The sequence below is a fragment of the Thunnus maccoyii genome, chromosome 24, assembly GCF_910596095.1.
Source record: "Thunnus maccoyii chromosome 24, fThuMac1.1, whole genome shotgun sequence".
NCBI lineage: Eukaryota > Metazoa > Chordata > Actinopteri > Scombriformes > Scombridae > Thunnus > Thunnus maccoyii.
The window spans coordinates 8,540,256-8,564,572 of NC_056556.1; the positions used below are offsets into that span (position 1 = coordinate 8,540,256).

General features: G+C 38.6%; 2 protein-coding genes and 1 long non-coding RNA gene across 14 annotated transcripts in view; 2 read left to right on the forward strand and 1 right to left on the reverse strand.

Moving 5' to 3' along the window:
- Positions 1-6,039, forward strand: part of LOC121891797 (NACHT, LRR and PYD domains-containing protein 12-like) — a 118,432-nt gene extending 112,393 nt beyond the window's left edge. For 9 of the 11 annotated variants that reach the window (XM_042404380.1, XM_042404373.1, XM_042404381.1 and 6 more), the window contains one exon: positions 2,704-3,892. In XM_042404380.1, the coding sequence (XP_042260314.1) occupies positions 2,704-2,893 (190 nt within the window). In that variant the 3' untranslated portion in view covers positions 2,894-3,892. Of the gene's footprint in view, positions 1-2,703; positions 3,893-3,942 lie in introns of those variants that run through there. The other 2 variants (XM_042404375.1, XM_042404382.1) reach the window with 2 other exon arrangements.
- Positions 6,040-6,388: 349 nt separating this feature from the next.
- LOC121892184 lies at positions 6,389-10,300 on the forward strand. 2 transcript variants are annotated; one of them, XR_006094317.1, is made up of 4 exons: positions 6,389-6,973; positions 8,217-8,278; positions 8,592-8,834; positions 8,930-10,300. It is a non-coding gene; the product is annotated as an uncharacterized LOC121892184 (long non-coding RNA). The 2 variants fall into 2 exon arrangements; XR_006094316.1 differs by having other exon boundaries at positions 8,592-10,300.
- Positions 10,301-18,226: 7,926 nt separating this feature from the next.
- nfkbiz (nuclear factor of kappa light polypeptide gene enhancer in B-cells inhibitor, zeta) lies at positions 18,227-24,307 on the reverse strand. The gene is made up of 10 exons (XM_042405114.1): positions 24,220-24,307; positions 22,782-22,864; positions 22,160-22,476; positions 21,970-22,075; positions 21,715-21,861; positions 19,849-19,912; positions 19,597-19,766; positions 19,361-19,471; positions 18,979-19,146; positions 18,227-18,866 (listed from the first exon to the last, which is right to left on the reverse strand). Exons 1-10 carry the CDS (start codon positions 24,290-24,292, stop codon positions 18,828-18,830), a joined length of 1,278 nt encoding a protein of 425 aa, XP_042261048.1. The 5' UTR covers positions 24,293-24,307; the 3' UTR covers positions 18,227-18,827.
- Between the last annotated feature and the right edge of the window lie 10 nt (positions 24,308-24,317).

The following is a 24,317-nucleotide window of genomic DNA, read 5'->3' on the forward strand; positions in this document are numbered from 1 at the left end:
CATTCAAATGTTGTTTTCAAATGTTTAAATACTATTTAAAGCCTCCCTCCAGTGTATTTTGGCATTTTTGAGATATTTCATATTTTTCTGAGTCATTTTCTGACCATGTTGATTAGCCACAATGTTCACCAAATATTTGTGGACAAATAACTTAATTTTGTGCTCAAAGATCAAAAATGTCAGCTGTTGTTAAAACTGAACAATGACGTATGACTATAGTAGAACGCTGCAGTCATATGTCATACTCATAAAATCCCTTTGTTTTTGTGAGCGTCACATAGGCTACTGATACAGTATCAGGCGCCTGTGTTTCATACTAAATAGTCTACTGGGTGCAGACGTGCTGCAACAACAGATTAATGCTTCAAATATAAATCATTTATTTCAATTAAACACTCTCCAACCAATATCTGCACAGAAAATAAGGTTTAATGTGGTTAAAGCAGGAAAGTCAGTAAATCAGTGTGCAGTGATATATAAATGAATGTGGGTGATTGTTACAGTATCTGTTGTCCACAGCTGTTTATACTGTATGAAAAGCTTCTCCTTCACTGGACAGAAGTGCTGCGCCAGAGCGCAGTGCTGTTATGCACCACCGTTCACTGTGTTTACCTTCATTAAATCTCCTGATGACACCAGGCTGCTACAGTAGAAACACACACACCTCTACACACACACTGTTAAAACTTCCTGTAAAAACATTCAACAACTGGCAGCAGGGTTGCCATTAAGTTACTGTAAAATTAACGTTTTTTTACTGTTACTAAAATTTACGGTTTCGTGCTGTTAATGAAAAATACAGTATGATCTGATTTTTCATTGCTTTATTAATAGAACTGTTTTTTTTCTTTTACAGTATCTTACAGTTGACAGATTTGTTTGATTGCACTATTAAGTTTTTATTTTTTTTACAAACATTTTAATAAACCTATTTTTAACCTAAATGAATACTGACTTAGCAGGTTAAACACATAGGAATAGTCACAATACATACAATTAAAGACACTTTTGTTAAGAAAAAGGTTATAATAGACCTGGTTGTCATTCTTCATAAAATCTCTGTCCAAAGCTGGCTACAAGCACATAATGCAAAACAGAACAAAATGTTCTTTAGGAATGAAGAACAGAGCTAAATCACTGATATTTCAATCATGTAATTACAATGTAAGAGAAAAAAACACAGCTTCTTATTGCACTTTTTATTTGAATATAAAGTTGGAAACTTCACATGCAGAACAATTGCATGTTAAACAAAAAGCTGAAACAGAGCGTTCTCTCTCAAACTGTCTTTGGCTTTTTGATGGAAATAGTAGTACAAGGCACTTAGGCTCAGAAATATTGACATGATCAACTATACAGTATCACCTTTTTTGACTAACAATATATTTCAAAATATGAAACAGTGTTTAGAAAACCAAAGCAGGTGACCAGAACAGAATAGTTCAGTTGAATAAAACTGCATCATTTGCTGTTAAGCAGCTTTTAACCAGAGGACTGTTCCACAAAGCAGGATTAGAAAGTTAGGCAGATAAGTGTGAAAAGATGACATCATCATGATAGTGTTTTGAATCTGTAAAGCAACATTTGAATGAGCTATTTGGATATGATTCAATTACGATTCACAATTCAAGTTCATGATAACAAACCAAATTTCAGCAGTTTTACCATTTTTAAAGTCATGTGGTAAACTTACTAACCTTGCTTTGTGGAGCAGCAACAGTTACAGACAACTGAGCTACATCACAGAATTACAACCAAACTCTCAGATAATATCTGGCTCTATATCATGTAACATCTGAATATACTGGAGATATTGTCCAACCTTAAGGCATATCAGTGGTACAAATAAAAAGATGAACATTACATAAATAAAAGATGTTTTGTCAATATAATGCTGTCTGTCAAAAACAGTTGAAATATAAATGAAAATATAATGAACAGCAGCAGACATGTTACATCATGTCCAAATATGAACTGTATGTCAGGCTCTAACAAGGAGCACGGTTAAGTGCAGAAGTCCAAGTATTGGGCGATGGCAGGGGAATGAGTTACTTAATGACTTATGGCCCAGTCAAAGACACCAGTTCTCCCAATCCAGCCTTGGTAGCCCTCTGACTGTGTGTGTGTGTGTGTGTGTGTGTGTGTGTGTGTGTGTGTGTGTGTGTGTGAGATTGAGAGGGAGAAAGAATTAGACGAATGAGACCAGCTGGTGTTTTGATAAATAGAAGCGAGTAATGGGATTGAGTAATCTCACCATTTTAAATGAAGTCCCATTTGAATTCCATGAGTTTCCTCAGCAGAGTGGATACAAACTTTCAAACATTCAGATCTTTATTTTAAATCAATTTTGATAACATTAAAACATCTGTGACCACATAGACTTTATACTGATCCACACTGAGCATCTTTTTGGTCTTCATATTTAATATAAGATGAAAAAGCTGCACTGACTAATTCACTGTTAAGTCACTGTGTGTTTATTGAAGTAGCAGCATGTTGTCATTAATATTAATGAAGCTCTTTTTCACTGTTTGTATTTGACAGTTTTTAACCTGCATCCTGTTGGGTTCAGGTGTTTGGAGTTTCCATTTTCTAAACTTGTTCATTCTAAACCTTCTTCAGCTCTGAACAGATTATGAAACATTGAATGATTTCAAACACAATAATCTGCTTCTAACGCTACATGATTTCTTCTTTATTCAGATTGAGGAACTGCTGGTTGTCAGAGATCAGCTGTGCTTCTCTGGTCTCAGCTCTGAAGTCCAACCCCTCCCATCTGAGAGAGCTGGATCTGAGAGAAAACTCCTTGAGTTCTTCAGACAAGAAGCTGCTGTCTGATCTTCAGGAGAGTCCAGAGTGTAGACTGGAGACTCTGAGGTCAGTAGAGAGTTGAAGTCAGTCCGTGCTGGTTTCAGCAGTTTTGTATTAAACACAGTTAGTATCAAAGCAAAGATTCAGTATTTCCTGGTGACCCTCCAACCTTCTCAGTGGCTGATTTCCTCAGTGAAGCTGTGAGAGGAGAACGGTGACAGGCTTCAGGATCGGACACAACGACAGAGAGAGAGAGAGAACAGTCAGCCAATCAGATCAGCCAGAAGCTTGTTGTGATCACGTGTTTGAGTCGATGCGAAGACGACTGTTGTTGTTGTTGTTCATGTCTGCAGGAAATAAAGCTGGATTACAGCTGACAGCCTTACAAGATGTATAGAGACAGTGGTCCTCATTCATCCAACTGTCGTACCATCAAATCTGATCTGAAAGTGTTTGTTCTCTCATTTCAACACTAAAGAATTGATCAGTTCATCTTTGTCAGAGCTCTAAGATCAGTCTGACTGAAGCCTGCAAATCACTGGCTCTGATTTCACTGAACTATCATTATGTTTAGTAACCATGTGGTCTTTATACAGACCAGAACCTCTGCTGAAGTCCAGGAATCACATCTTTATATCTGTCCATCACTTATTTTGTTTCCTCCAAATATTTTCAATGACAGCCTCCATTTTTATTTGTCAAATGATATTTCAAAAGCAGATAAGATGTTGATCAACACACAGAGACTCTTGCTTTCACTTTAACAGCAGGCCACATGTAACAACAGTAAATGTGTCACTCAAGTGTTTGTGCAGTAATGATGTGTTCATGACTCTCTGCACTTTATTTCCTCTGTGTACTTCAGTGAAATCTGCAGAGTAAACAGACTTGATGCCAAAAGTCTCTGCAGGTCTGTGAGATCGGAGCTCAGTGTGTTCACTCCAACACGTTAACATGAGAGCTGAGAGGAAGCAGGCTACGCTGCACAGCTGCTCCACTTCTGCTCTGAACAGGACTGAAGTCCCTGCTGGTCTTTATACTGGATGTGCTGCATCACTGACTGACAGCTGATGAAGTGAGTCTCACTAAACACTGATTTATGACCTCTGTTGTTTCTTCTTCTCTCATCAGCTTGTGGTGATCTCTGTCAGAGTGAGTGAACATCCAGGAGTTCGTGTTGAGAGAGAATCAGCTGTATCCTGATGATCCAGAGAGGTTGAAGCAGCAGCAGCAGCAGCAGCTTGTGTGTAGAGAGACTCTGACTGGGCCACGTTACTGGGAGGTAGAGTGGAGAGGAGAGCTTCATCCAGCAGTGACTGACAGAGGAATCAGAAGAAGTGGAGATGAGTCTCAGTGCTGCAGTCTGAACTGATCTGAGAACAGCTCCACTGTCACACACAAAGTCAAGTCCACCATCATCCCTGTGTGTTCCTCTGGATCTGACAGAGTATCATCAGTGTATCTGGACTGCTCTGCTGCTGCTCTGTCCTTCTACACAGTCTCTGCAGACACACCCAGACTCCTACACTCAACCACCTCCTCCACCCTCCTCCTGGACCTGAGTCTCAGTCTGGATTTTGGTCCATGTGGATCATCTCCAGCAGAGGCTTGTTTAAGTCTTAAATTTCTCTTTACTTTCAAACATGTGACCATCTGTATCTGTTGAAACCAGAGTGACACTGCAGATTATTGCAGAATCACTTGACACTATAACCGTTAATTTACAGGATTTATAATATGGCATCTGAATTTACTTTACTACTGCTAGGCAAAGTACGACCATTTATAAATCTAAAAAGATGTTGAAAAGCTGATTCATACCTTCATTTCAAGTTGACTTGATTACTATAATGCACTTTTTACTGGCCTCCCAAAAAAAAAAAACACTGAGAGATTTCAGCTCATTCAAAACTCTGCAGCTCAGATATTAACCAGAACCAAGAGGGAGAGAACACATTAGTTCACTTTTAGCTGCTCTGATCCAGCTTCCTGTAACATTCAGTATTGACTTTAAGGTCCTCCTCCTCATATACAAACAAAGCCCTTAATGGGCTAGGACCAAGCTACATTGCTAACTCCCTTGTTAACTATTTGCCCTGAAGAACACTGCGATCATCTGGAGATGACCAACAACAGCCGTGAGAAAATCGGGAATGCAGCCTTTGTCAATTACGCCCCAAACCTATGGAACACACTATAGATAGATATCAGGGAAGCCAGCTCACTAAATATTTTACTTTATTTTATACATTCTATGTATTTTATGTGTTCACTTTGTTTTTTATTTTATTCTTATTATTATTCAGTATGCATACTATTTTATGTGTCAGTGGGTTTTATCTTCCACCTTATATCATGCAATCTATGTAATTTTAGTATTTTTCACTTTATTTTTTCACTTCATCTATTTTATCTTATTTTTATTATCAAGTGGGCTTTATTTTCCATTTCATGTTACACGGGTGCTGAGGTCAGTGGTAGGTAGATTTGAGAAAAAAGACTGTGGTTTGTGTTTGGTCAGCTTTGGGTTGCACCTGACACAGAGAAGACCCACAGTGAGGTCAAACCCGAGGGAAGATGTTCCGTTAATCAAGACCGGTGGTGAGTCTGTGTCTGATGGAGAAATGGGAGGTTCTTCAGAGACCTATGCACCGTATATATATATATCACATATATATTACATATTATGTATTGTATATCCACTTTATTTTATCTTATATTTATTAACGTTATCAGAAAAAAGTTTAAATCATTCTTTGATCATTGTGTCATAAATTATATTCTCCTTCTTTGGCACACAGCATAGCCTCCTCCCCCTTGCACGCATGAGAATATTGGCGCGGCCAATCAAGAATTTAGTAGGCTAGTAGTGTGATGCATGAAACAAACATCCCTCAGAATTATGTGAGATCTGTCAAATAGAGGAATCAGTGCAGCATGTAATTTTTCACTGTCATAAATACTCTCGAGAAGGAGAAACATTAAAGAGGGAAATCAGGAAGCTTGAAGTGGAAGAAATTAGTCTAAAAAATGTATTTGCCATCAGGTTAGTGAGTCTATTCCATTATATGAAAGAAAGTGGGCTGATCAAAAGAATTTAGTGTTCAGTGAACTATAGGAGATGAGTCATAACATTTCTGATATGCAAGAATGTTTGTTGCTTCACATCTATGGCACTTTGTGTGTTTGTTCTGTTACATTTAATTAAAGATTAAACAAGACAATAAACTTTAGTCTTTGTTATTTGATAACCACTAATAAATAAAACAATTTGTATAGTAGCAAATAAAAACTGACTTTGGGTAATTTGATTTCTGACCCACCAAAAAAAAAAACACATTAATATTGAACCCTGTATACAGTTAGCTAGTTTAGTCCAGTGGTTCCCAACCTAGGGGTGGAGCTGTTAACAACTCATAGACATCTGACATCTGAAAAAAAAAGTTGTATGAGAGAGAGTAGCTGCACCAAAATGAGCTCCTGAATACATCTCAAACTTGAACCTAAAAAGTGGAACATTTTGCAAAATAACCGACAAATGATCTTTAGAAAGGACTCTAAAGAAGAGGTAACAGCATTTATCAGCAAGAACAGAATAGATATTATCATCTTTGGATATAACAACTAGCTAGCTGGCAAATAATAAAAAGTCAGACTCAGACCACGTCATGTCTTCTGCAGATCAGAGACGAGCCCCCACCACTGCCAAGAGGTTCTCGTCTTGTATGTTTGTATTGTCGTTGATTTCACTCCCTTAGTACCCCCTTAATCGGGCCCCTGCCACTCTATTTGGCCGCCGGGAGTTTTAAAAGCCAGCAGCCTGTGTGTCTGTGAATGCGTCATGTTGTCGCACACTGTCAAGTTAACGATCAAGGTGATGTGTGTGTTTTTTTAATCTAGGTAGGAGGTAAAGTACAAATCGGCTGCATTAAAACGCAAAGAGCGAGAGAGTAAGAAAAGAGGATCATCAAGCTAACGTTATTGCTAGCACTACTAGCCTGACAGCGGCTAACGGAGAGGAGGATGAAGATTTAAAAAGGGACCGTGATATGTACAAAGTTGGTTAACCTGTTGGGATTATTTTGTTCTATGGAGGATGGTGGAAGACACAAATGGACTAATTTACACTAAACTACAGCAGGCTGAGCAGCGACAACACTTGGTGAGTGAAACATGTCACTTCCATAACTTATGGAAGTAATATGATGAACTGGATCTTGTACTGGGACTGACGAGCCCGCCGAGGCCTTGAATAAGGTGGATTTCCCCAGTTTTGCATTTCTAAGTGGTTCAGTCACCTGTTGACTGTGTGTTTTGAGAATGAGCCTGTGCAGAAGCTGCTTGTTGCTTGTGAAAATTCATTCCTGCAGAAAACAAGAGTGAGTAAGTCGTGTATTTGATACATGCAGTGATACTTTATGACATGAACAAAAGCTCATAAAGAATATACATAAAGAAATATGTGTGAGTCATATATCTACAGTATGATATATGCATTATTTCTTTTTGATGACAACATAAATATGCTGTCTAAATGCCATCTTAGAGTTTTCTAATTGAATATAATTGTTGTATTACACCACTATGAAACACTCTGTTTTGATAAAATGACATGTTATCCTCCGGTACACCTTATTTCTTTATAATGACCTGTCTGACGTGTCCTCTGACCACACCACTGCTATTATTAATGCTTAGTTTCACACTTAATTTAGTTAACCTTGATAAACGTTTGAGGTTACAAGATGAGAAAAAGTATCATACAAAAAAAGAGCAATTTCTGTTCATTTATTCAGATTTTTCTCTAATTGCGCTGCTCTTTTCTTGCGAAATACTGGACGTTTTCACCTTTTCAGGGCTCAATAAAGATACAAACATCCATAATTAGTCTTTCTTAACTTAAATGTTGGTTATGAAGAAATCAGTCATAATGTCTGTGTCACTGCCTGTGGTGTTGTAGACTGTCTGCTTTGTGTTTGATTAGACAAACAGCTGTGTCTATTTTATATTTGAATAGGCCTTGTAGTGTTGTAGACCGCCGTGTCTATTTTATGTTGATGTTATTCCCGTGTAAGAAAGACATGATACTGAGTCAGTGCACCTGACCTGTCGCTGTCTATCGGCGGTGATGCTGAACTGTAAAAATTGTACTTAAGTACAGTAGTTGAGTAAATGTGCTCAGTTACTTTCCACCACTGCTGGCTGAACTCCTGTAAAGATTACAGGCACTGCAGTATTTTTGTGTTGCAGCTCCACCATGTGTAATGATGCAGTATTGCATATTGAATTTTATTCCAATAAAATACGAAAGGCATAGGACTTGAGACGCAGGAATTACGTTTTGAAATCAGTCTTGCTAACTACTACATCATCTGTACTGTTGCTAAAATAATGTCTTGTTTCAGCATCAAGTCAACATTTCTGAGAGCGCAGCTGGACTTGTAATTCTGATGCTCCAAATTATATGGTTAGTTTCATTTTACTTTGTTTTATATGCCAACGTGTCCAGATTACTTAATTTTATTTAGATAATGTCCCGTTGCTGTCTGTGTAGTAGTGTGTACTAGTAGATTTATTACTATAGTGGCCTGTATGAAACACATCAGCAATTTGCAGCAATATTCCAGTCCTCAGTGTTGCATTCCTGGATGGATGCAACACTGAAGAATGGTGTGCTATTTATAACAATAATGACAGTAATAATAATAATAATAATAATAATAATAATAATAATAATAATAATAATACAGTTTATAATACACACTGTTTTTGTTTTTCAGGCAGTTCACAGGGATAAATGCTGAGAGAGGCACCCCGTCCTTTCACCAAAGACGGAGAAAGATGACATCAGTCAACTCTTGTGTATTAAGTCTCTTAAAGAAACAAACAAACCTTTATGAACACACACGTGGACAGTCTGGTTACAACTTGCATTAGAGGGACTTTTCTTTTTTTTAATGTAAAATACCAATTTAAAAAAAACAGGCACTGATAAGATGCAGTTATTTGGTTACAATAATGTGGTGAGCATTAGTACATGGCAACATGGATGCAACACTGAAGAATGGTGTGCTATTTATACTACTACAGTTTATAATACACAGTTTTTGTTTTTCAGGGGGGTCACAGGGATAAATGCTGAGAGAGGCACCCCGTCCTTTCACCAAAGACGGAGAAAGATGACATCAGTCAACCCTTGTGTATTAAGTCTCCTAAAGAAATTAATGGACTTTTGAGTGGGACGTGATATGAATCAGCAAACCCTCTCACCCACCCACACAATCAGTCTCTTAGCCACACTTTTCAGTTACTCACTGAGTTAGTCTCGGTTACTCGTAATGACTGTCACTCACTCAGTCACTTTCTCAGTCATTCACTCGATCATTACAAACCTTTATAAACACACACTTTGGACAGTCTGGTTACAACTTGCATTGTCATATCCTATATTTTTGTGTGTATATCTGTTGATTTATAATGTTTTTCTGTTCAACAGTCTAAGAGCAGCATGGTGAAGTACTGTAGCTAAGACTCTGTATCTTGGTAAGACTGTTAGCCCCAGCTAATTATGGTCAGAGTGAACGCTCTGGCTGTCCTCAAAAGGAAGGGGCTCAGGACTCGGGTGGTGATTTGATCTCAACTAAACTCCCATTCTTCCCCTTCGCCCCCCCTTTATACAGTGAACCCAATGTGCTAGATGAGTCCCAGGGCCTTCTGCAGGAGGGTAACCTCTCTAGGTACAGTGGCCCTCTCTCTGTGTATGTCCCTTTGGTGCGTTCTTGCATCTGTCCGCCACTGGGAGGGGCATCGCCTTGGGACAGCCTCCTCTATTGGCCGCCCTCACCGTTGATCACTCATCCACATCCAATCAAATCGCCTTGGCCCGTCACACCTCCCCCATGCCACCTCCCACTTACCTGTCTCTATCTCTTTCTGTGTGGGTCCAGTGTGCCTTGTCTCTGTCCCCCCAAAAAAACTTCCTGGCATTAGTGAGACAGCATTGATAATGACAGAAATCGTCTCACTCAATTAAGGAAACCAGGATTTAAATCCACCATCGACTTGTTTAATGTACATACATTTGAATGCAGTTTTAGAGTCTGGCTTCAGTGGTAGTTAAACCAAAACTGAGTTTACTGCAGCTGACAGCTGTCCAAAATATTTGGATACATGGAGATTAAAGAGGGTTAACTTATGCAGTGGGAAAGGACACCGCTTCTCTTTGTGCTTTCAATTCAGTTCATTCAATACAAAACTTAAATTGTACTGTTATTAATAATAACTGAGCTCTAAAGACATGTGGTCGAAAGAATTTCAGAGGAGCATCAGCATTTTTATTCAGAGGGCCATTGGACTATTTCATCATGAGTTCCCTTTAAATGTAAGGTGTCTATGTCAAATTATGTCTTCTTTGTGTAAAGTTCAAATAAAGCGACAGTATATCAGACTGTTTCTGGAATATCAGATTAAATGGATATTGTTTACAGTATTCCTCAGCTTTCTGTCTGTCTCCAGGTCACTGTGCATATTAAAATAAATAGATGAAACAAGAAACAAGTCCAAATTGAGCATTAAAATTTGAAAAATGAAAGAGAATGGATATAGCTTGCTCCTAGAAATAATTGGTAAAAATATGGCACAGAAGACATGCTATATTTTAATTGAATTAAACTCTTGAAATGTATCTTTAATCACCATTAATCAATTTTGTAAGTGAGTGAAACCTTTTGGTGAAAATTTCTTGGTAGCAGTATTTTCATCAAAGGTGTACAAATTGTATGACAAGATTAAAATGCTCTGTCAAAAACAGGCTTTCAGGGCCCCGGTGTAGCAGCTCGCTTGAAGTTTGAAGTTATAGGTTCAATTCTGACTCAGTCAACCTCACTGTTCCTGTCTGACTCCACAGCTCATTGAATTTGAAGTTTAAGTGAAGCGTAAACTAATGATAAAAACCTTTGGAAACTGTCTCATCTGTTAGACTACTTAAGGTTTTGGGTTCAATCCTGACTTGATCACTAAACCTTTAACTCAGCTGAAGATAGAAAACCTTGAGGTAACTGTGTGACCCTTGTGTTTCACTGTATTGGACGGCTACAGCTGAGCTTTAAGGGTTGACAGCTCAAGCTGTGCCCAATTGGTAATTTTGAAAATAAGTATTTTCATTAAGAAATCCTCTGACAAAACACCACATGGTCTATTAGCTCTACCTGTTGGGCAACAGTTTACAGGTTGCCTTGAAGGTGTCAGTTCAATTCTCAGTCATGCCATTGATTTTTTTTTCTATTCAGCCGCACATAATATTACATCAACCTGCCTTATTAGTTTGTGTTCCTTGAAAAATGCTATCATCTGAAAACTCCAAAATATGCCTTGAGACCCCTCAGGTCCACTAGTTCAAGGTGTAGGTTCAAGCCTGTTGTCAGGCTGGAAACATTTAATCACATCTACTTGTTCCCATTTGGTAACTTTTAAAACCAATATTTTGATTAAAGACAGAAATGCTCCGACAAAATATTCTTTCAACAGCACAGTCCAGTAGTTCAGCCTGTTTGGCAGCAGGTTCAATCTTTTGAGTTGTGGGTTCAATCCTCAGTCTCTCATTGAGCTTTTTCAAGTCAGCCACACTGCTGAACGTTCATCTCCAAACATCTCCATCGCCCCCTGGTGGCTGGCTGCAATCTAGGTCATAAGTCCCACCCCCTCCATCTTAGTGGATGGGACATGAGCCAAACGAGTCAAAGTCAAAGTACACGTCAAATACATTTTTCCCAAAGATGGTTTCTGTCATTTCAGGTAGTTCTTCTCATGCTGATGTTTGTCCAAGTGCTCATTTTTCTTATAAGTTTGTTTTTAATTAGTTATTTGACGATATAGAAAGGGGGTCTGACGTCATGATTGAGCTGTTTCACCTTCAGCAGTGTGGCTGACTTGAGACAGACTCAGGATTGAACCCACAACTTCAAAACATTCAACTTGCTGCCAATCAGGCTGAGCTACTAGACCATGCTGCTGAAAGAATGTTTTGTCAGAGCATTTCTGTCTTTAATCAAGATACCGGTTTTAAAAAGTTACCAAATGGAAATAAGTAGAAGTCATTAAATGGTTCCAGTCTTCAGTGGTGTATCTTGTATCTGACTGATTGAGGATTGAACCCACAACTTCAAAGACTTAAAACAGCTGCCAAACAGATTGAGCTACTGGACCAGAACAGTCTTATCTCAAGATATTGGCTTTAAAAAATCTCCAAGCAGCTCTGGCTTCAACCTTAAAACCTTTAAAGTATATTTTAAAAAAGTTAGGCTCAAGGGTCAAACCTTTTACCAAGGGTTTTACATCTTAAATACAGCTGCTAACTTAAAAAATTGCTGATCAAGTCGGGATTGAACCCACAACTTTAAAACCTCTGTGTTGTTGTCAAACACAGTGAGCTAAAGCTTTGGCCTGCTAATTGGCTCTGGGTTGAACCCACAACTTCAACAAAGTCAGAAAGCTACCACAAGGGTGGGAAACACCCCACACCACGTAAAACTGCTTGAGTGCAGACCACTGGCTCAACCACCAGTTTGTCTGTAACACTGGGCAGCCGGGCTGTGAGATGGTTTGCTTCAGTGAGGCCACTCCACTGTCTCTTGCTTGTTTATGGACACTACAGGTGCAACTGTTTCTGCTCTCTACCAAAACATTTCATTTGATTCAGCATTACAGTGTCAAAATCATCCTGTCCCAACAATGATGTCTTTAATTCTGCCGGGGTGGCGAAAGTTACATCAATATACACTGAGCTAAAGTTTTATACCGGTTGAAAAAGAATTTCATTTGAGGTTCTCTGTCTTCACTTAAAAACTTACCAAAAAGGTGGGTATCAGCCCACTCCAGGTAGAACTGCTGTGTTGCAGAGCTACGTTCCTTCAGCAGCAGAGCTGCCCTTTTCTTTAACCTTTGGGCCATTTCAACCACCCACCACTGCAGAATATACAATGCTTGAAATTGGATATTTTTGACCCTGTAAAGCTGTCAGTGTAATGTTAAATTATTGAAAACATTTTCATTAAAGTGACTTTGGTATTTGTCTGAGTATGAGTACCCTTCATGTTACACTTAACATTTCATTAACAGACATTTTCTTTGGATCATTTTCTTGGATCCAACACATACACTGAAACAAGCCACCTCACAACCAGGCTGCCCGGTGTTACGGACAAACTGGTCCTGCTGGTTGAGCCAGTGGTCTGCACTCAAGCAGTTTTACGTGGTGTGGGGTGTTACCCACCTTGTGGTGACTTTCTGACCTTGTTCAAGTTGTGGGTTCAACCCTGAGCCAAACAGCCATGTAAAGCTTTAGCTCACTGTGTTTGACAACAACACAGAAGTTTTAAATTTGTGAGTTCAATCCCGACTTGATCAGTCATTTTTTAAGTTAGCAGCTGTATTTAAGATGTAAAACCCTTGGTAAAAGCTTTGACCCTTCAGCCTAACTGTTTTAAAATATACTTTAAAGGTTTTAAGCTTCAAGCCAGAACTGCCCAAAGATTTTTTAAAACCAATATCATCAGTGATGCTTGTCCTCGTCCAGTAGCTCAGTCTGTTTGGCAGCTCTTTAAAGTTTTTGACGTTGTGGGTTCAAAAGCTTTAAGATTGTGACTTCAATCCTGGCTTGTTCAGCTGCCTTGATGAAGATTGAAAACCTTTGGTGATACCTCTTGGTTGCAGGTTTACTTTGTAGCTCAAGGTGTTAGACGGCTGCACTTAACCTTTAAGATTGTGGGTTCAATTCAGAGGATGCTTGTTTTTGTTTTTTTAAATACAATAACGTGCCTAAAGATTTAGATGCTCTGTCAAAATACCTTTTTACGGACCTGATCCGGTAGCGTGAACTGTTTGGTAACTTTTTGACTTTGTTGAAGCTATGGGTTCAGTCCAGCCAGACCACTGAGGACTGAAAACACCAAATGGAAACTCTGTGACAACATAGAGCTTTAGCTCACTGTGTTGGACGGCAGCATTGAAGTTTAAACTCTGTGGCTTCAGTCCTGACTTGATCAACCACTTTTTAAAGTTAGCAGCTGTATTTAAGATTGAAAACCCTTGGTAAAGGTTTGACCCTTGAGGCTCACTGTGTTAAATTATGCTACTTAAAGGTTTGAAGGTTCAATCAGTCACATACAAGATACACCACTCAAGATTGGAAACATTTAATGACTTCTACTTCTTTCCATTTTGGAACTTTTTAAAACCACTATCTTCATTAAAGACAAATGCTCTGACAAAACATTCTTTCAGCAGCACAGTCCAGTAGCTCAGCCTAATTGGCAGCAGCTTCAATATTTTCATGTTCCGGGTTCAATCCTCAGTCTGTCACTCAGCTTTTTCCACGTCAGTCACACTTCTGAAGGTTGAACAGCTCCGATCAAAAGTGTTATGCATCATCTGCTTGTGAAGCTCACTGTGTTAGACAGCTTCTTTGAAGTTTAAGGGTTGTGGGTTCACTTCTAGCACTCTCTGTCAGTTTTTTAAAGTCAGACACACTCCTGAAGATTGAAAATCTCCAAGCAGCTCTGGCTTCAACCTTAAAACCTTTCATTATCATATTTTAACAAAGTCAGCCACAAGGGTTTTACATCTTACATACAGCTGCTAACTTTAAAAATTCATTGCTCAAGTCGGGATTCAACCCACAACTTTAAAACTTCAGTGTTGCTGTCAAACACAGTCAGCTAAAGTTTTGCACTGCTGAGTGCCTCAGGGTTGAACCCACAACTTGAACAAGGTCAGAAAGTCACCACAAGGGTGGGAAACACCCCACTCCACGTAAAAATGCTTCAGTGCAGACCACTGGCTCAACCACCACCACCAGTTTGTCCGTAACACCGGGCAGCCAGGCTGTGAGCTGGCTTCTTTCAGTGAGGCCACACCCCTGTCTCCTGCTCCTTTATGGACTCCACAGGTGCAACTTGTTGTGCTCTCTACTAAAACATTTTAATTGATTTAGCATCACAGTCTCAAAATCACCCTGTTCCAATCACCCTGTCACTGTGCACAACAGATACTCTCCCAAATTACAATAACAACAGTTTTTTCATCAAACATTAACTGTAACATAAAGGCTGCAGGAACAACATGTGTTTGAGATATAAACATGTTACATCAAATTTTAAGTGATTTAGCATCACAATCACAGTCTTACAGTGTCAAAATCACCCTGTTCCAAGGATCATATTCTTAACTCTGCCAGGGTCACCAAAATATCAGTATGAAAATGGATTTCCGCTTGTGCTTTACAAGAACAGAGTGTCTTAATTATACTTTCTTTGGCATGATGCATATGGTATTAATTCATTTAGGATTTTCGGTTGACCAGAGGGTACCTTGACTGGCTGAGTGGTTACAGAAGAGGGCTGGCATTTACAAGGTTGCTGGTTCAATCCCCAACTCAGCCAGAGGAACCTGCAGAAGGCAGGTGTGACCACACAAAAGCTCTACTCCCTCCATGTACAAATAACTCATTTTCATGAAATGTTAAGTGTATCATGAGGGGTGCAAGAATAACACATGTATGAGATAAACACCTATCTGTCTAACCAGAAGGATAGCTCAGTGGGATGAGTCACAGGTAATATACACCTGAGCACATGGTTGCTGGTTCAATCCCTGCCCAGGGATAAAGATCTTCTTGCTTGTTCTGTCTGTAATGTTGGTTTACAAAGTATTGATATTGGCTCCAACCAAATACAAAGTACGTATATCTAAGTATAAGAGTGCATATAAAGTATAAGAGTACATATATAAGTATCACAGCAGTCTACAACAGTATGTAGACACCAAGTGTCATTTGAGAATTTTGCATTTTATCCTGATAGGCAGGCGGTGGTTTTGTGTATTAATAATGACAGAACATAATAAGCAACAAACATGTGATGGCAAGAGACTTCCAACATTTTTAAAAAGTTGTTCACACCTTCATTCATCAGTAAAACTTCAGCTGTGCAGGACTTTTTGCTGCATAACCCCTTGCATACAGACCTGCGGACCTGCGGAACATCGGGGGAGGACAAGGCCCCCCCCCTTACCCACCCATGTGGGACACAGTTTTTTTTGCTCCAGTTACTGATGAAGGAGAGGGATCGAACCAGCCACCTCACGTCCGCAGACGTATTTGAGATCTGTGTTGACGAAGCCGTCACTCCACCAGGTCCCCTTCGCACTCATGCCTCTTTTCTGAATGCTTTTCAACCTCTCCTCTGAGTGATGTCATTCAAAAGTCACAGACTGACCCGGGATCGAACCCACGACCCTAAAACACAAACCTGCTGTCTAATACACTGAGCCACAGAGTCTGACTATTACTGAGGCTTTAGTCATTGGTTTTCAACCTCACCTCTTAGTGATTTCGTTCAAAAGTCACAGACTGATGCAGGATCAAACCCTAGACCCTTAAAACATGAACATGAACTTGCTGTCTAACACACCAAGCCACAGAGTCGAACCCTTTCTGAAGCTTTAGTCATTGGTTTTCAATCTCACCTCTGCCAGGGTCACAGAAGCAACATCAATGCACATTTCCCTTGGGCAGCTCAGTGGTTCTACTAGCCGAGTGGTTACAGAAAAGGGCTGATGACCACAAGGTATTAACCATTCAGCAAAATTGAGAAACCATATTGGAGAGCAATAACAAGGATCCATTTAAAAGCAAGTGTATTAAATGGATTTCCACTTGTGCTTTAGAAGAACAGAGTGTCTTAATTATACTTTCTTTGGCATGATGCATATGGCATTAATTGATTCAACCTCTCCTCTGAGTCATCATTTTTGAAATTCACTGACAGAGTCGGGATCGAACCCACAACCTCAAAACCTCAGGGTAGCTGTCCAACACAGCGAGCCACAAGGTCAGATTGGATGAAACAGTCTTCATCTGAGGTTTTCAATCTCCTGCAGTGAGGCTGAGTTTAAGAAGAAAAAATAAGTGAGAGTCAGGACTAACAACTACTAAGAACCTCAAAGTTTCAATGTTAACATCCAACACAGTGAGCCACAAGGTCACCAATAGTTTTCACCAGAACTTTTCAATCTTCAGTAGTATGTCTGACTTAAAATATTGAGCAATAGAAGTGGGATTGAACCTATGATCGTTAAGCTTCTAACAAACTGTCGGTCACAGGCAGCCACAGAGTCAGATGGTGTCCACCGGTCTTCACCAGAGCTTTTCAATCTTCAGCAGTTCAGCTGATTTGAAAAAGTTCAATGACAGACTGAGGAATGAACCCACAACTTCAGAAACTTCAAACAGGTAACCAACAGGTAGAGCTACTGGATCAAGAGACTGGAAGAGTTTTGTCAGAGGGCTTGAAGTAATTATCTGTGTTTTCAGGATTGAATCCACAACCTTAAAACTTATAACAACTTTTAAACTTCAGTGCTTCTGTGAGCTACGGATTCACACTGGAAATGAAAGCTTTCATTTGAGGTTCTCAATCTTTGACAGTGTGACTTCAACAACATCAAAATGTTACCAAACAGTTCAAGCAACTGGATCAGGTGCCCAAAAAGGTGCTTTTGTGAGAGCATTCAAATCTTTTTGTATGACACTGACTTATACTGGCTTCATTAAGGCCAATTTAGCCACCAGAGCCAGTGATGGTTATACAAATAGAAATGAGACAAAATACTTCCATGATCTGATCAGTGACCACTTAATACAATATGAAACTAAAGGCTCATTAATAACCATTCAGGAAAATTAAGAAACCATATTGGACTCCAAGCTAATTAACCAAACTACTGCTGCATAAAGAGAGCAATAACAAGGAACCATCTAAAAGCAAGTTTATGAAAATGGATTTCCACTTATGATTCAGAAACACATTTTCTTAATCATATTTTCTTTGGCATGTTGTTAGAGAATTTAAGCACTGAAGGCAGCGCAGAACTGAACTCATTATGTGTAGCAGTAATTTCCATGTTGAATAAAAGGTGGACCCAGATTAGCCATTAGTCACTCAGCAGACACTAAATGCTGCCGGAGGCTAATAACAACACATCTATCATGCACACAAATAAATGCCACCATGCACAAAATTATACCTCTGACATCAAATTATAGCTTCTCACCCAGCAGCAAAACAAGCTAGCTAGCAGTGCCGAAAGACAACTAGCTGAGAGACACCCAGCATCAAAAGTGAGTGTAGTCAGAAATGTACTCTGCTCCACACCCAACAGTGGTGTCATGGTGTTCCTGGAGTCCACCTGTACGTCACTTAGACAAGGTGAGAAGTTAAACCATTGAAGGTCAGCAAAAACAGGATCACAGTCACCTTCAGCTTCCATACACCTCTTGAACTTCTTTAAAACTCAGAGAATTTTTCAGCACAATATATTTTTCATAATAAATTGTAGTTAATGGTGTGGTCAGAATATGTCAAAGTTTTCTACATAATATACTTTATTTTCACTTTTGAGACCCCGAAATTTTGTGTCAACTGTCAACCCTAAAAATGAACATTTAGACGACATGATATAACATCACAAAATCATTTTTTGACAATAAAATGTGCTTTAACTCCAAAATGAGTTTAAAATAACCCACAGTTTCTACATATGATACGCTAACTAACTACTAACAGAAATATACTTTTTTTTTTTTAAAAAAAGGTAAAAGTTACACCTCTTCAAATGATTTCATTACAATTTTTCATTCCAAAAGAAAAGACTTTGAAACCCATGATTAAAGTCTCCCTAAATATTGAGAAAGTCTGAACAATAATTGCAAGATCCAAAACATTTAACACACACAACATTTTCATTTTCTCCTTGTATAGCATTTCTAATGTATCTAATGTAAAACAGTAAGAGTTAAAACATACACAAAAAACACAAATCATAGCTTCATTTTCTTTTTGAGCATTACATGGTAATGAACATGTAGACATGTTTCACTGAAACAACCAGCATCTGCCCTGTGTAGGCAAATAATATCATGATAGACTTGACTGTCTGACTGACAGTGTTTTTGAGCTCACTTAAGCATGAACACTTTTCCCTTTCAGGATCTGCCGCACCTGAAAGACAGAAATAATGTCATGTGAATTATTTTCTGCTTAATGGTCCTATGGCGACATCTTAATTAAAAGTAAAGTGATAGGACAACATAGTCATCATTTCACACCCTACCTTTTCACCAATGGGTCCTTCAGGCACCAGCTGAGACGGCAGTTCATTTTCAAAGTTTCTGGCCCCGGGGTCGGCTCCTTTCCTCATCAGCAGCTTCACGGCTTCCACCTGAGTTTTATGATTTTGCAAGGAGCTGACAATATGCAGGACCGTGTTTCCACTGAACGTCTGAAACATGCAGACACAAAACCGGTTAGTGTAGACAAAGTCGACGTGCGATAAGACTGTGGTGAATTGAATATCTTGTGAGATGCTAAAGTGATATAATATACAAAACCTACTAAAAACCTGACATTGCATTAGATTCATATGTTTTTGTATGTTTGCAGATCTGCTTTAAGGGGATTAAAAGTTAAAAGGTCAAATGTCAAAATTCACTAACCTTAACATTCACAACAGTCAGTGATGATGGCTGTTCAAGGAAAATATTCAATAGCTCCACATTTGCCTCTTCTGAAGCTATGTGAAGACACGTCCGCCCACTTTTCTGATCCTGCAGAAATGAAAAAAGACTCACTTCTAATGTTTATGTTAATTTGTTAATGGAAATTCAAAGAAAACCCCAAGCAGTTCCTGGTTTCTTAAATGTTAGTTAAATGCTGTTAGTTGTAAAGTTACCTTCATCCCAAAAGAGGCTCCCATGAGCAGCAGAGTCTTAGTACACTGAACGTACATCTGTCTCCTCTGTGCCAGGTCCACTGTCATATGTGAACAAGTATTTTCCAGACTCCTCAGCTCTTTTACGACAGCATTGTGAGACAGGACGGCTGCATGAAGCGGCGTTAAACCTCCGGAGAGAGAACAGTGGTATTTTAAGATTCATCTGTCGTAGGTTATACCAAGCTGTCTGGTGAAAGACAAAACACCTACCTTCATAATTGAACATGTCTATATCAATTGGTCGCCCACTTCCTAACATTGTCCTCCAGATGCTCTGTGGAAACAAGTGTGAGAAAAAGAAATCAATATAGTGTAGAATACAACAAACAAACTTAAATACTGTACCTACAAGTCTTCTCAAGTCTTCAGCACACATAGATGTGTATGAACAGATAACACAAATTAATAATTTAATTATTGATTTGATTCACAAAGTAATAAAGGATGTGAGCAAGATGTGGATTAAAGTCCAGAGTTTGTTTTAAATTTTCTGAGTCACATGATGACTCAAAAGTCTGACAAAGAAATACTTGATGAACCAACAAAGCAGGCTCAGTGTTTCACATTAACAGTGTTAATGTGCAGTTAAAAATTAACAAGTCAGATAAGCTGCATGTCACTGAGCATTGTGATACATGCACGGTTTGTTCCCTCTTTTACTTAGACTCATTAACCTGATACCAAAGTGTTATTGACTCAATGCCAGAATAATCACTGAAGTTGAAAATCCAGTTTAAATTAATTATAAATCAACGAATAACTGATGACTTTGATACTGAGTCACCACCTAGTTCTGCCTGTATGAGACATGTATTATTTGCGGTGCAGTATCCGGTGTTTCTCTTTATTGGACAACAAAGTTTGGAAACCTCTGATAAAAAGTGTTCAAAGTAGGTTGGTCCACTGGTTAAAACTACTGCCAGTCTCCAACATCTCAGGGGAGAGGTTGAGGTTTGAGGTTGTGGTTTGGAGCTTTTTGTCAGGCTGTGAACAAACAACCAGAGTGAAGAATGGCAACTGTAACAAATTAAACAATACAGCCACAAATGGAATTAATGGTTTCAGTTAAGCTTTGAGATTTAACTGGTGAATATTAAAGCCGACAAGTGAAGACTGAAATGTTCTGGTGGAAATTCCTGAAGAGGTTTAGTGCAGAGGTTAAAACTGGTGTGAGTGCTTCTAGTTCCTGTGGTTGTGGGTCCAAGAGTCTATTTTTGTCTTCTTTTTCTATGAGGTCCCAGACTGATGTTTGAGATATAATACAAGGAAATGCTTGTCTTTAACTTCTTAGTACTATGCCTCCTCTACCTGCTGGATTAGCTTGTGTTTCTCGGAATACAACAACATTTGAAAAGCCCAAAATTTGTCATGATAGCCCACTCATCCACCAGCTCAAGGTGTAGTCACATCTGTAAATTCTGTGTGAAGTTTTGAGGTTGTAGGTTCAAGTCTGTTGCCAGTCATACATTTTTAAAGCCAGGGAAGGGAAGATTGAAAGATTTAACAAAATATGGAATATCGCAATATCATACTGTAATACACTGTCATTTTAAAGTTGTCGTTCAGTCTCGACTCTGTAGTGAATTTTGGAAGGTATCACACTGACTTTGTTTGGGTATTTATATCAGTATGAATGCATTTACTCACAGTAGCCCCTGTAGTAGCAAGTAATCGTGTTAAAGACTCAGTCAATCAAAAATCAATCAGTTGTTTGATCTACTGACCTGTGTCTGTGATTAAGTTTTCTTGTTTTTAAATCATCTAATTTGTACAAGAAACTGCTGACAATGACAAGGAAACACAGAAAACATTCTTTTTTTTTTTTTTTTTTTACCAAATATGTAAAAATTCAACAACATATTTTAAAAAGTCTACTTAATTTGAGGGATTTTTAATAAAAAAAAAAAAGGAATCAAACTTAATGTCCATAATGTGAGAACCAAACACAAAAACAAACTATTTGAAAACATGCTGCTCTTACATTGTATTAAGTGTTAAACTTATCTTAAATGAGTTACATAAGCTGCTGATTCATTAAACATGACGTGTGTCGATGCGTTAACAACGAATTATTACCTGAAGACTAAGAAAATGGCCTTTCTCAGCACACACATGCAAAGGAGAGCGGCCCCAGAGGTCTCTTGTGTTGATTTCTGCTCCTTGCAGCAGCAGGTCTTGGACAATTAAGTGCTGATTGGTGGCAGCTGCTATCTGAAGTGGTGTCTGTGTGTACAAAGAGAAAAGCTTGACAAGACTTTAGGGAGCAGGTTAAAATACCATGAGGCATGTAACCATTGCCTTAACCTTTATAACCTTGTGAGAGTTTTATACCTGCCCGTTGTGCTCTTTCATGTCCAGTGAGCCACTTCTCGCCATTTTTGCAGCGAGCACATATACCAGAGCCCTTTTACCTTGTGCCACTGCTATGTGAAGAAATCTAGTAGTTAAAAATGATACAAGCAATGAGTTATAGTGCAAATGCAAATAATTTCCAAATAATTACTTTTTCATGAATACGTACGTGTCACCATCTGCATCTTGCATGTTCATCAGCTCAGGAGAAAGTCCTTCAACTCTCTGTGCCTCTTGTTGTATTTGCCATTGAAACAAAGTCATTTTGACTTCACCAGTCGGAGCCATTTGTCCCTGCAGAGCTGCATGTTGCATATGTTGTGGGGTGATGTGGCAGTTTTCAGGTGCAGCAGGGGGGAAATGAGTAGTGATATTGGGGTTCACTAGGGCTGGAGGACTCAACACATGAAAAGTTGTGTCAGAGGCTTCAAATTTGGGTGATTTACATTTATGCTCTGAGTTGTCATCCTGCAAGTAGCTCCTTTTCTGAAAGAGAATCATTTTTGAGCTATTATTAGAGTTCAATTCAGATATTTTCAGATCTAGTTACGTAACAGACACACCCACATCAAGTGTTCCCTTTAAATGTTTTGCATATTGAATAACTTAAGTGGAGGAATGCTTAACTTCTTCCTCATACTGGAGGAACTCAAAGTCTTTCTTTCCTCATAGATAAAACTAGGCGCTAATGTACACATTTATGAGTTGACTGTACCATTTGCTGAGCCGTCTGTAAAACGTGTCTTGTCACGTTCATGTGCTTGTTGAAATACCTGTTTACTCTGACTGACCTGGCGGCTTATCATAAGCAGCTCCTTCACCGTGTTCTTCTTGTGCACTGCTCCTGGTGGCCTGGGATCAGTGATAAAAAAGCCTGAAGAAAAAAAAAACATAATAAGAATGGCTGAATGTGAATTTTTCTTCAATTCAAAATTTAAAAAGTCCTCAACCTTGTATAATCATTCTAAGCAATCCCAGATTTAGGGTTAAAGAGGGTAAATTCTGAGTAAAATATGATAAAAATTTGATTATTATGTGATCTTCAGTGTAACTGGAGTCTAATCTGAACTTGATAAAACTGCATCTTCTTTTTCTACACACCCCAAGCCTGTCATATCAGCATCACATTCAAAATTGTTTCATAAGGAATGTAATTGTTTTAAATTCTCATGTTCATGTCTTTCAGGTCCTGTTTTGTTGCATTATATGTGATTGTTGTAAATAAATGATGTGTGTTTTTATGTCACACCTATTTTACGCTGCCATTTTGGCCACATTTAGTAATAGAGATAATGTATCTCAAGAAACGTCCTGGTTAAATAAAGGTGGGATTCATCTGACGCCCAGATTTATTTGGTTTATGACTAAATAAATACCTGCCTCAGCCCTACTTTCATCTTAGAGCAAATTAGCAAATGTTAGCATGTTAAACCAGGGTGGTGAGCATGGTTAACTTTGCTTAACAACAGCATATTAGCATTGTCATTGTGAGCATGTTAGCATGACTCTTTTAGTCTTGTTCACAAGATTAAAAAATTGGATTTTCTGAACCTAACCGCCTAGAAAATGTACATAACATATATATTAACATATTAGTTGTATATTGAAATGTAAGTAGAATAAGTGTTAAAAAGGTTCACAAAAAAAAAAACAGGTTTAAGCGTTTACTCTTAGCATCCATGCAAGGTTGAGTTATTTTTACAGTGCTCAAACTTAAATCAACTTAACTAAATTAAACATTGTTTAATATAGTAATAATGCTGTAAATGTGGCAGATATCCACTTGATATGACTATCTCAGACTGCTGAAGCCTCATATAAGCTTCAGATAAACTTTTAAATGACTCACTCATCACTTACATTGAAAGCACATTTGAAGGGAATCTTTTAAAAGCCAGTATGAACAGGAGGAATGATTACAGTGAGGAAAACCTCACAGACAGACTTGAAAAACTGTGAACCTATCCTTTAAGAAAAGTCAAATAGGTTATCATATTGTTAAGTGCTGGTCAGACCGCTGTTCTCTGTTGTCAGTGTGACAGGCTAAACACACAGAAGTTAGGCGGATTTCCTCATTTCCTCAGGTCTTTAAAAAAAACAATAGCCTACCGTACAGGTGGAATCAAATGTTCAGGAACAAGTCACACACAAAGTAAGTGTGGTTAGAATTTCATACTTTTAAAAGTGGTGATGGTGCTGATGTCTGAAACTATAAAAACAGATCTTTACCATTACTGCCGGAGTTGATCCCTGCTGACAGAAACTGGCTTCCTCTGGTCTCACTGCGAGTTTGATCCAACATGTTTCTAAGGAGTCATTTATTAACG